Source organism: Pyxicephalus adspersus, chromosome 2, assembly GCF_032062135.1.
Source record: "Pyxicephalus adspersus chromosome 2, UCB_Pads_2.0, whole genome shotgun sequence".
In the NCBI taxonomy this organism is placed as follows: Eukaryota; Metazoa; Chordata; class Amphibia; order Anura; family Pyxicephalidae; genus Pyxicephalus; species Pyxicephalus adspersus.
In genome coordinates this window covers 121,732,838-121,745,752 of record NC_092859.1, presented here as the reverse complement: position 1 = coordinate 121,745,752, position 12,915 = coordinate 121,732,838, and the positions used below count along the sequence as shown (strand labels likewise).

The 12,915-nt window shown below is 34.5% G+C and overlaps 1 protein-coding gene across 1 annotated transcript in view; it reads left to right on the top strand.

The window, feature by feature from the left end:
• LOC140324402 (dual oxidase 2-like) overlaps positions 1-12,915 on the top strand; it is a 32,031-nt gene that overhangs the window by 1,710 nt on the left and 17,406 nt on the right. The window contains exons 2-14 of the mRNA XM_072402270.1: positions 3,267-3,332; positions 4,925-5,008; positions 5,950-6,108; positions 6,436-6,623; positions 6,926-7,127; positions 7,955-8,121; positions 8,506-8,566; positions 9,098-9,194; positions 9,921-10,011; positions 10,712-10,814; positions 11,288-11,448; positions 12,183-12,346; positions 12,704-12,822. Coding sequence (XP_072258371.1) covers positions 3,267-3,332; positions 4,925-5,008; positions 5,950-6,108; positions 6,436-6,623; positions 6,926-7,127; positions 7,955-8,121; positions 8,506-8,566; positions 9,098-9,194; positions 9,921-10,011; positions 10,712-10,814; positions 11,288-11,448; positions 12,183-12,346; positions 12,704-12,822 — 1,662 coding nt within the window. The remainder of the gene's footprint in view (positions 1-3,266; positions 3,333-4,924; positions 5,009-5,949; positions 6,109-6,435; positions 6,624-6,925; positions 7,128-7,954; positions 8,122-8,505; positions 8,567-9,097; positions 9,195-9,920; positions 10,012-10,711; positions 10,815-11,287; positions 11,449-12,182; positions 12,347-12,703; positions 12,823-12,915) is intronic.

Genomic DNA, 12,915 nt, shown 5'->3' with positions numbered 1-12,915 from the left:
TATTCCAGCACAGATTCTAACAGCAACTGCTGCCATATAAGTAAGAGGACACCCTGACACAATTTTTGGAATGCGTGGTCCCCTAGTACCACATGCCAAGCTGCTATTTTTCTTTCAAACCAGTTATCTCATGCATGAGTTATCTCTTGCATATATCCCTATCACTGCAGCACATTGTCAGTAGCAAGGTGCACCCTACAACTAATATGTGGTCCAGTAACCATTGGTAAACGTGATTAATATCTTTGATGGCACATTGACAAAATCTAGGGGTGGGTAGTCTGCAAGCCGCAAGAGGTACACCCACTGAATTTGTTGTACCGCCACGCCACAAAAAAAGATTCGTCCATCCCTGCCACAGACCCTCCACTCCTCCTTCGCCTCTGCCCGCTCCTTTTTAGATCCCATTTCCAAGGGTGCCCAAAATTCCAGGGGTGCTACAAATTGCTGACAACATTATCTGAACCATCTAAGTTGACCTTTTAAAAAAATAAAAGAATACAGTGCTGCACAAGGGAGACTCTGCCATACAGTGTTTAGACCAGGAGCGGGCAAACTTTTTCACGCAGGGGCCACAATCTGATCTAAAACTTGGCAGACGGGCCAGGCCGATTGGGGAGTGGGCGTTTTTCAGGTGAAGCATTCCTAATACACTATATTTCAGATACACAATATTCAGTGAGACCTTCACTTTCCTACAAACAGCAACACTAATGATAAACCATCCTTATATAACATTCTGATAGGATCTATGAAGTTCAGCATCATCAGAGTGTATTTCATTCACTTTACATAAATTATATGTGGATTGCTTCTTATGGGAAGAATAATGTACTGTATATTGTATGGATTGTAGACCACGGTCTTATTTAAGTAAATGTATATTGTGAATTAAGGTTAAAGTACATTATTGTTTATTAAAATTTTAATAAAAACTAAAAAGGAAAGAAAATCTGTGTAGCATGACTGAAAGTAAAGTGCCTTATGGATGAAGCCAAAGAAATACCAATCAGATACAGAAAAAGGAAGTAAACAGGTGAATGTGTGGCTAACATAAGACCAGAGGTTTAGAAAGTACCATTAATTATCAAATTATTATCATAATATTTTAAACACAACAAGAAATATATTTGCTTGATTTCCTTTATTAGGGCTAATATTTGCACATAATACATGATCTATCACTAGGGAGTGCTTGCTGCTTAATAATTTGACAGGAGGTTAAGCATTTATGTTAGTAAATGAGGATTGAAAGAACACTACTGTGTACATGCTTTCACCTCATTAAAATGAACCTATCGTGATAAAAAATGGAAGCTGTTATAGCTGAGCTGCATCTGAAGGTTTCTTATTTTAGAGATGTCATTCATATCCTTACTTAATCGCTTTTAATAAGTACCAAGAATGTAGCCAGGTAAGTTTCTGAATGTGTCAACTGCATACTTGTTGAGTCAATCAAGAAGAGGAAAGACAAGGAAGAGAATCAGCAGTTCCCATCATCTTTTCTGACAGGTCGCCTTTATTCTTTTTTGTGTTTTGGACTGGAATTCTGTAGAAATCTTTCCAAATGTTCAAACATGCTAAACACCACAGAATCCCCTTTTCTGGTATATATCCTATATCTCAGAGCCAGATAATTCACAGAGCCATTATTAGTATTATTATTATTATTAATATTATTATTAATAATATTATTATTGTATTATTATTATTATTATTATTATTAATAAACAGACAGATACAGACAGTGACACAGGAGGAGGAGAGGACCCTGCCCAGAAGAGCTTACAATCTAGGAGGTGGGGGAAGTCACACACAATAAGAGGGGAGAAGTGGAGTGAAGGGAAGTAGTGAGGGTTTTAAGAGACAGGAGAAGCCGGGTAGGCAAGTTTGAAGAAATGGGTTTTGAGTGCTCTTTTAAGACAGCAGAAATTAGGATGAGGAAACCATTCCAGAGAGTCGGGGCGGCTCTAGAAAAGTCTTGCAGTCGTGCATGTGAGGAGGTTATAAATCAGGAAGTCATTAGTAGGTCATTAAAGGAGCGAACAGAGCTTTTCTTACCAGGTCAGAAAGCCATGTAAATTATCTTTTGTTTGCATCATGAACAACTTACCACAGTTTATAAGTGCATGTTTCTTGTTGATCCCTTCCCCAAACCTCACTCTATAGAAACCATTGTTCCTGTACGATACACTGATTATACATCAACAAGCCTGCGACAGCTGTATGGAGAATAAAGAAAAATGGCTTTATAATAAAAGACTAGGGCTTTCTTTCTCATTGAAAACACCGGAACAGAGTTCCGGGACCTTTTTTGACAGGGTTTCCAGAGGAATATTACAACTCTAAAGTCCTCATAAAAACTTTCCTTTTTCTCTTTTCCTGACATCCAGCCTTGGAGAGCTTTATTAAATCAGGTCCATATTGTCCAAAAAACACGTGGCAACGATGTTACCATCTACCCTGTGTCAAATAAAGTATAATGAATGGCCCCGTATGGTTCAATGGTAATTATTTTTTATACATGGTTATAAGTGTTAAACTCAATTTTAAAGTCTTTGACCATTAACTGACTAATCAGCATGTTGCCTTTCAGCTTATCACTGTCCATTGTCAGTGGGACAGGTGTATGGGCTGTTTAATGACAGGACTTGGCTTTATTCATTTCAACCTGGGAACTGCTAATATTATGACTGTATTGTGTACCATATACCATGTCGTGTAATCATTTGTTGAGGTATCCTTCAAGTTTGCTGAGTTTACATTTACATCAGAGTTTACGTTACACTGAGTTTACATTTCATCACTTTGATTACAGCAACAGTGACAGGATATGAATTATCTGGCTGAACTTGTCTGCCTGTACACTGCGGAAGTCAAACAATAAATTAACTCAGACAATGTAGTTAAACCTTTTTTGAAAAGGGAATAATATTCCTCTCTATGCTCCAACAAGGACATTTCACCATACGTAATTGCTGGATAGCTTCCTGCTGTAATCATCCAGCCTTCATGTACTGTGTATGGAGAGATGCTTTAGTTTCCTGATTTTAGCAATATTTGTCTTCGACATGTCCACGCCTTTCTTTATTGACAAACTTGCACAGACTTTGTACATGTACCTTTCATTAAAGCAAAGCTGAATGAAGAAATGACAAATTCCAAAGAAACATTTTGCCTTTGTACATTGTTGGTTTTATGTAATACACTTGTTGTTGTAGGTGTTTTATTTTTATAGCATATCTTCTATTTGTTTATGATTTCAGCGATCATGGCTCAGATTTTCATCTTTATGCTCTTACTTGGCACGACTCCTTTTTGGAACTGTACAGGTATGTATGAGAAACAAGAAAGAATTTTATATTTTGTGATAAACATATAATGATCTATCAAACTTGGAAACTACACAAAGCCACATGTAATTTAGTAGTAAACAAATCGCTGTAAACATGGATTGGGAAAGGTAAAACTTTCTTTTGATTTTTCAGCAATAAATGTTATAGTTACTACTAAGATGTTATATTTAACCCATGTTATAGCCTCCAAGCCATTTGTGGGTCACCCAGACTTAAGATGGTCAATGGGATGCAAAACTTTAACCGAGTTGAAACTGAGCCAATCAAAATACTTTATACTCTTGCAGGATAGGGCAAGTTCATACACTTTGTATAAAATTTGCATAAAAGTCACATTTTCTGAATCTCAATGACCATCCCTAAGTCTAGGGCACTTTGAATTACAGCTACTGTGGGGTCAAAACAGCTAAAAGAAAGCTATAAAAAGATAGTTATGCTTATTGTGAAATATAGTAATTTAGTTTTGCATGGTTTAAAGATGAAGAAAGAAGAAAGAAAATTTGAAGTAGGAGGAAGTAAAGGAAAAATGAACTTGCCTCACCCCAGTACCCTTTGCCGCTTTTCTTCCATGTGACTTCCTGGTTGTGGGAGAGCCTTCATTGTCCTAATTTACAATGCAGGACCATTGGTTCTGCATTAGGATTATGTGGATGGTAGTTATCAAGGGTTAAATGGGTCCTCACAGCCACAGGGGCAATACAACCCGGCCACTGGAAGGGAAACACCAACTAATGAGATGCCCACTGTGCACATTTACAGCAGGCTGACAGTCAATGGTTACATTGGGTTATAGGACAGCTGTCATTGTCCACAGCATGCAGCTTCCTCATTTCTTGGTGTTTCCCATTTAGCAGTGACTGTGCTGTAAAACCCTATACACTTTAATAGATAGAATAGGAAGGTCTGTGGAGGGGGATGTATTACTTTATGTAAGGGGAAGGAAACAGGATAACCAAAAAATGTTTGGCCCAATGGACCTTTAACCATTCGGCCAAACAATTTTAGGCAGTACTACCTACATACAATGTTTCTAAAACAGATGTATCTGTAGTCAAATGCCTTTCATTTTTGTACAGGATCTCCTAGTCTGCTCTCAATAATGAATATCAGTAGACATTGTATAGGCTTGGCTAAAGACATAATAGTATGCTGGAATATACAGTATGACTCATAAAATCTACCCACATTCCATTATCCAAACATACAGTCTGTGGTCATTACATATAGATATGGAACATGAAATTAAAGAACATAAATAGCTGTAATATAGACAGGAAATTTATGATAAATATAATGTAGCTGTGTTTGTTCCGTATCTGAAAAAAAGGTTGCTTAATCTAAAATTCATCTATCATTTTGTGAAGTTTTCAACCAGCAAAAAAATTATATTGTTGTTAATATAAAATGCGTTCAATTGTTTAAAGTTGGACGTACCCCATGGAACTTTCACTTGCACCTTAAAAGTGTGCAGAACAATAAAGCCATGCTGTAGATTTTTAAATGAGCACCTTAAAAATGAGATCACACCATTCTAAAGATTTTTATTCTCTATTTACATTTTTTTTCAGATGCACAGGATACAGTTAACTGGGAGGTTCAGCGTTTCGATGGCTGGTACAATAACCTGGCATATCACAGCAGGGGCTCCAAAGGTATTGTATCCTTTGCTCTATTTAGCAACCATTTACATAGGGATAATATGATTGGCAGATGTGACCTCAGGACTTTTTTCTTAGAATATAATAAATTTTGAGGAGGGACACCCTCCAAAACATTAGGTTGTATATTTATAAAGCAGTGATTGTGACACTCACCAAACATTTACTTCAGGTGTATTTTCCTGGTACATGTGTTTTTTTTAATACAGTGATTATTTAATTGCCAAGTAAATGTTTGGTGAATGTCCCACTCATTGTTGTAAAAATAAGCCACTAAATAAATATATATATCAATTATATGGGCATTAAATATATGGGATCTGCATATCTGCATCACCGTACAAGAACCTTTACTTGATAGCTTGATAGCTTTGTGGTAGCACATACAAAAAATACCCCATTTTTAAATCATAAATATATGATTGTAACCTTTAAGTAAAATGTAAGTGAAAAAAGTGATTTTCAGTGTGATTAATCTTTTCCCAGCTCATTAAAATAATACCGTGTGTTCTTACCATAAAGGTTCTTGGTCAGGCCTCTGCTAATTACTGAACCCAGGATACCAGCATGTCCAGAAAGTGTGCTAAGAACTTTGGGCTATCCATGTAAAAGGAAATGCAAATATTAAAATCTGTCATACGACTAATGTAATCATGTGAAAACCTAATTCCTGTTGCTCTTGAAACCCAGTCTTGCTCAGATGACATAAGTAAATAAGAATTTGCTTTTAACAATTGGATAGCTGAAATTATTATTCACTAATTAATATTTACATTTGTTGAGTGTAGATTCTCATCTCTTTTTTAAGGAAGTCAGGCTTGGTCTTTTGCATACTAGAATATATATTTAGTCACCAATACATTTTCCTTGTGCTCTTTGTGCCATGTGTATGTGAGTTATTTAATCATTTGGACTTAAAATATGTCTATTTCTAGGTTCTAAACTTTTGCGTTTCATCCCTGCAAGTTATTCTGATGGAGTTTACCAGGTAGCAAAAGATTTGCCAAACCCTCGAGAAGTCAGTAATGCACTGACACCAGAACAGTCAACCTTTCCATCACCACGAAATCTCACAGTGATGGCGGTATATTTTGGTGAGACAATAAAAAGTGTAGACTGTAATTTTTTTTTTTTTGTTAACTACAATGATAACTGAAATCCGTCTTACAAAAGGGTTACCTATTTCATAAGCTGGTAAACCAAAGGTGAAGGTACTAAAATAGTTTTACAGACTGGATAGAAAGAAAGCTTTGGAAATAGTTGTCACCTTCCTTATTCTATGTTGCAGTAAAACCCGCAGCTGTGTAAAACATGGCCATTACTTTAAAAAAACATTATTCACATTACATTGTATTCACAGTACATTGTTCATGAACTTCTATTTCAATAAAAAGTAGAACAAATAAAACATTTTTTTCCAGGTCATCAGGTACTTTCAGAAGTAGTGTCCACTGATATGCCTGCCTGCCCAGCCGAATTCTTAAACATCAACATTCCACTTGGAGATCCAGCGTTTGACCCTGAGAACAAAAGCAATGTAGTTTTACCATACCAAAGGGTCCAATGGTATCATGACACGGGAAAAAGCCCTAACAGTCCAAGAGTGCAGGTTTGTAAAGAGTTTGTAAATTGTGTAAATTCCTTATTTTCAAATAGCATGCATTTTCCCACACAATTACTTTTTTCACAAGTTAGGCTAATTTAAATGATTTCTGCATTCTACTGCAAGGGATATTGACCATAAAAAAAGACAAAAACATAATTTTTTAATCAGCACTGGTGAAATGGCTGTTGAAGTTTGTTTATTACCTATGGTTATCATATTGTAAATGTAACAAATTGATATGTGTATTTTTATATTTTGTATTTCTGTTTCTAATAGAGTTTAATGAAAAGTTCTTAATTCTCCAGGTCAATTCTGTAACAGCCTGGATTGATGGCAGCTCCATTTACGGCCCTAGTCATTCTTGGAGCGATGCTCTGAGAAGTTTCTCTGGAGGAAAGTTGGCTTCTGGCCCTAATGGATTTTTTCCACCTGATGCCAAGAAAAGTCTTCCAGTTTTTCGGATGCGTGATCCTTGCACTGGACAAGGAGGGGATAAAGGAATATACAGTGAGTGCTCTTCTCTGAAAGGCACAGATCTCTGTGCTCCCACTTTCCTATGTCCTGTCTGGTTTATGTTGATTTTGGTTTTCAACTTGCTCATCCTGATTGTTTAGGCTTAATTGCCATGGTACTGTATTTTGTTTCTCAACTATGCAATCGTGCTAAAGTTGCAATTAAGGTGATGGAAGATCCCCCTTTAAAATTCCACTTGTCAACCCACCCCAATTTATTTGTCCCCCCCGCCCCCCCATAATTCTTTGTATGTTACACAAGTGTCTTGATTTGTCCCCTTTTGTATATTACACGAATTGTTTGTATACTTTTTTTGAAAAAGTAATATTCAAAATTTTTGAAACCAAAAGGCACAGATTTCTGAACTGTTTTTCTCATTTTTGACATACTATTGACTTCATTACGGAAATGTAAGTTGAATATAATTCCACATGTTTAGCTGAAGCCCACAATTTCTATGTCGTTACTGCTGTTTCATTTTTTGTTATTAGCAGTTTTGGGGAGGGGTAAATGAGGTAGCCCATGGGTGCAGAAAGGCTTTTGTGTGGTATCCGGCCACCAATTTTCTGACTTAAGCACTGTTGCTCATGTACTGGATTTGTACATTAGACGTTTGTACATGCATGGGATGGTTGATGGCAGTGATTTGAAAAGTAAATGAAGGGTTGAAGTCAGCAGAGTTTTGGCTCATTTACTTTGAAATATCCCTTCCAAGGTGATGCAGATGAACAGCCTAAATTACTTCATTAAATTACTCCCACTGTATGTCAACCTAACCCTACTTAAATGTAACCAAAGTATGTCTTTTTTTTATTTCACAGGTTTTGGTAATGCTATGGCCAATGAAAGTCCATTTCGTCAAGCACAAAACATGGTCTGGTATTGGTACCATAACTATATGGCAAAATTACTGGCAGCAAATCATACCAACTGGTCAGATGAAGTTTTGTTTCAGCATGCCAGGAAATGGGTCATTGCTGTTTACCAGGTAATACACCAACACACGTTTGGGACAGTGATGAGCAATGTGCACCAAATATTCATAGTAGAAAAAACAGATGATAGATAATTCTTACTCAATAAATACACTTAATGCTTCAAAAAATTGAATAACTAAACATAACAGTGAATCATAGTTTTATTAAGTTTTTGTTAAAACTTGTCTTGAGCTATTTTGGAGTTTTACAACGAATTAAAGGATCTAAATAATTCTAAATTTGAAAATAACCAATTAATATTTAGTGAATTTTAGTAAAACAAAAAAATGTAATAAAATAACAACATAAATAATAATAAATGTATTACAGAATAAACACAATTATATTGTACAATGTATTATATTGTTAATTTGTATTTTATCCTTCTGTTTTAGAGAGTTATTTTTTATGAATGGCTGCCTACATTTTTATCAAGAGATGTCCAGAATTACACAGGTACTGTGTGTTTTAGGTGTCAACATCAAATTGTGAATACGTAACTATTAAGTGATTTACAATATTGCATACAACATACATTAATATAGATTTTATTTAAATATATACAGTAATATATATATATATATATATATATATATATGTAAATATATATATAAATATATAAAATATATCTTAATAAATATCACTAATAAATTTAGAAATGGTAAAATATAAAACAAAGGTACAAATATGTAATAGTTAGGTAATTAATATTTGCAAAAACTTTGGTCATGGCATTTTGTCAAGCCAGGTTTCAGTCATACAAATTATGTTTTAGTGCTGTAACTGGCTGCTTAATAGTTACATACATGCATAGTGTTATTGCATATTGTTTTGCACAATGTTCTAAATTTTATATTGTAGAAAATAATCAAATAATTTATCATATGTGGAAAATATCCTAAATATAGAATATATTTTAATTTTGTAAGGAATCATTTTAAAACATTCTTGGTAACTTTATTTTCAAGCTATTGTTTTTATTTGTAGGCTATAATCAGCATGTGGACCCAAGCATATCCCCAGAATTTGCAGCTTTAACAGCACAGATGTTATACACCATGATGCCTTCAGGCGTTTATATGAGGTATTGTATTTCTTCCAATTTACATTAACTTCTGGTTTTCTAAACAGGCTTCAAATGCAGGACTGTATAATTGATTATGATTCATAGTTATATATATATATATATATATATATATATATGCAATTTCTGAAGTATTCAGAGTAGCATGTATGGTTTGTATGGCATACTGACAATGTCTACATGCCTGTATGCATTGAGCTATTGCCATGTTGGACAGGTATAGCTATATAAGTGAACAGTGAATGTCTGTCTATATCTTTATATAAAGCATTTAGAATTGGTAATAAATCGGCAGCCAATATTTTTTCACCATCTGTGTACATTTATCACTGTGTAAGATATTATCAATAAAATAAGATAGAAATGGAAAAGAGCAATGCAGTAAAAATGTATAACAGAGTTGTTTTAGTGAGTTGCTTTTAGTGATTACACTGTTTATTGCTCTTGTGCATTGTGATAAAAGAAATGTTCAAGGTACAAAGAAAAAAGTACTGTATTTTCCTATTCGCATATATCCAAATTAGGAAACAAAGGCAAACAGTTAACCTGCAGTTATATAACTACCAGAATATATTTTATGATTGCTTCCTGGATTCTTAACTATTGGTATTCTCTATATATATGAAAAATGTGTATACTCATTATTTTATCGTTTTAAGTGGTGTTTTAACCCAAATGTTTCTTCAGCTGAACTAACCATAAATTGTTTGTGTGTTTTCTATCAAGGGACAAGGACTGCAAATTTCTGAATGTCTCAGGCCCAGATAGTAAGATGTATCCTGCTCATCGCTTGTGTAACAATTACTGGAGCAGACAGGTTAGATTTGGAAAAGGAAAATTGTTTAGTGCTTAATGCATTAAAATAATTTGTTTTCTTCTCTCTAACTTTTCTTTTTATTTTGTCATGTTTTGCAGTACATACTGCTATGTGGTTCATGTTTGTCTGTTGAAAAATTATTTTTTCCATTTACTAAAATTGTGTATACAAGACCATAAAAAGAAAAATGAGGTGAAATAAATAGGTTTAAAGGCAATTATGGTAACAAATACATCATATTAAAAAAATTAAGCAAGGATGTCAACTTGAGAAAAACTTGCATAGCATATTGTGCATATATGTAGTGATCTGAAGATGAAGTACTTTACATACTGAGAATGATGGTATGATCTTAAAATGCCCTGTTTTACACATCAGTTAGATCCTTTTTTGTTCCCCAAGAATGTCAACATGGTGGTAATGGGTAAATCTGCTCCTATAGCTGCTTTAAATGCCCACCTTGTCCCCCAAAAGATGCAGACCTATAAGGAGTGTAGCTGATATGACACGATATGACAAAGCTCAATTTTTAAGGGTAATATTCAATGCAGTTAAACCTATTATATGACATATTACAGCTTCATGGCTTATGCCCAATATGTCATATAAAGTAGTTTCTCTGTATGGGTATTACTATAAAAGTGATTTGTTGATGATCTGGGCAGCTTTCATTGGGTTTATTTTTCTAATTGTGTTCTAGAATCTTGACATGAAGAACCTCACTTATATCGAGCATTTGTTGTTGGGCATGTGTTCACAAGTAGCAGAAAAAGAAGACCACATTATAGTGTCAGACCTAAGAGGTAAATTGTGTAATATAACACCACAAAATGCTATATTCATAGTAACTAATCAAAGGCCATGATTTATGCATGCATGATTTATGTATGATTTTACATGAAGGTAGGTTATTGCATTATATACTTTACATTTTCTATGATTACATTTTCTCATTACAGCCAGGCAGAATTTCATTCGAGAGCAAAGTGAATTATCCTCTTGCAAAGGGATATTTCTTAGTTAGTAAATCTCTGGTAACTTCTACCATCCAAACACCTTTTTAAGATATATGGAAGCTACTAAAAACTACTTGGGAATGATCAATAATCTAGGTTGACCTAAATCCATTAAGAGAATTGCACAGTTACCAGCAGACAAGCTAAAGATAAAAACAAATATCATGATCCAACTATACTGCCATTTTTCAGAGCCAAGAATTGAATTTGAGTATATGTGTACTACTGGCCAATATTTTTTTCTACATATTTCATTCCAGATTACTGGTATGGGCAGATGCAATATTCCCGCATGGATCTGTTAGCTGCAAGTATCCAACGTGGCAGAGATATGGGGCTACCTAGCTATAACAAAGTCCGCAGTTACTATGGATTCTCACCTATGACATGGGAAAACATCAGCAACTCTGAAATTAAACAGGTTTGTCTATTTTTCTAGATGACAGCTGCAATAAATCTCCAATGAGTCCTATATAGAAATTCACACTCATGCTTTGTAGGCGGTAGATCACACTCATGAAGGCTGTAATTATTATTATTAATATTACACAGTATTAATATAGCACTGACATATTACGCAACGCTTTAGAAAGTCCATAGTCATGTCACTAGCTGTCCCTCAAAGGGGCTCACAATCTAATGTCCCTACCATAGTGGTATGTCTTTAATACAGTCTAAGGTTTATTTTGAGGGGAAGCCAATTAGCCTAACTGCAAGTTTTTGGAATGTGGGAGGAAACCAGAGGAAACCCATGCAAACTCCATGCAGACAGTGTCCTGGCCAAGACTTGAACCTGGGACCCAGCACTGCAAAGGCCAAAGTGCTAACCACTGAGCCACCAATCTGGATTTAAAGGTCCCTGAATGCAGAAATATGATGATTAATTCCCATACCTAAAAATAATAGCCTTAGTTTTCATAACCTAATTTATGTGAACAGTCTACTTTAATTTATATTTATGATCATATTATCAAACAAAGGAAATTCAGTTTAAAATAAATTAAAAAAGGGAGGTTTATCCAACCACCAGGGTTGTATAAGTAAAAATTATTTTTTTTACCCAGTATTTTTTATTTTTATGTTGAAGAAAACAATACATGAAAGTATTTTATTACATAATATTCATTCACCACTAACATTCCTAATTTTCTAAAGCTTTCAGCTCTCTATGACAATAACATTGAAAGGCTGGAGCTTATACCTGGGATAATGCTGGAGATGAATGGGAGCGCTGGTAGCATCATACCAGAAATCATTCTGAATCAATTTTACCGTTTAAGAGATGGAGACAGATTTTGGTTTGAAAATATAAATAATGGGTATGTACTTTATTCTTTTATAACTTTTTGGAACACACTGGGCTGAGTTTAAATGGGGGTTAGCCTGCTCACTTAGCAAATGGATAATTCACTTATCTTAGTGAATGTGGTGAAAATTAATAATAGAAAGAATGCCAAATCACATGCAAGGAAATATAAAAAATAGATTCATGCCTGCATATGATTATGGTTCATGTTTGTAGGGCTATGTTAATTTTGGTAATTAACTAAGTGAACAGCTTAAACCTATTTAGTAGGTTTTTTTTTTTTTTTTGCACCCATCTGGGTGCAAAAAAAAATCAGAAAAATTTTATTTTTATTTTTGTGACTTTATTTAAACATTTTTTTTTTGTTTAGTCTCTTTACAGAAGAAGAAGTAGCTATGATACATAACATTACATTTCATGATGTACTTGTAGCTGCCACTGGGACGGTGGACAGTACACTACAAGAAAAAGTTTTTGTTTGGAAATCAGGTAAGTTTTTTTTGAGAAGAAAGGGAAAACCTCTACATATTAATTTCAACAAGGCCATGATATGACTCCTGATTTGTCCCAGGCACCACTTAG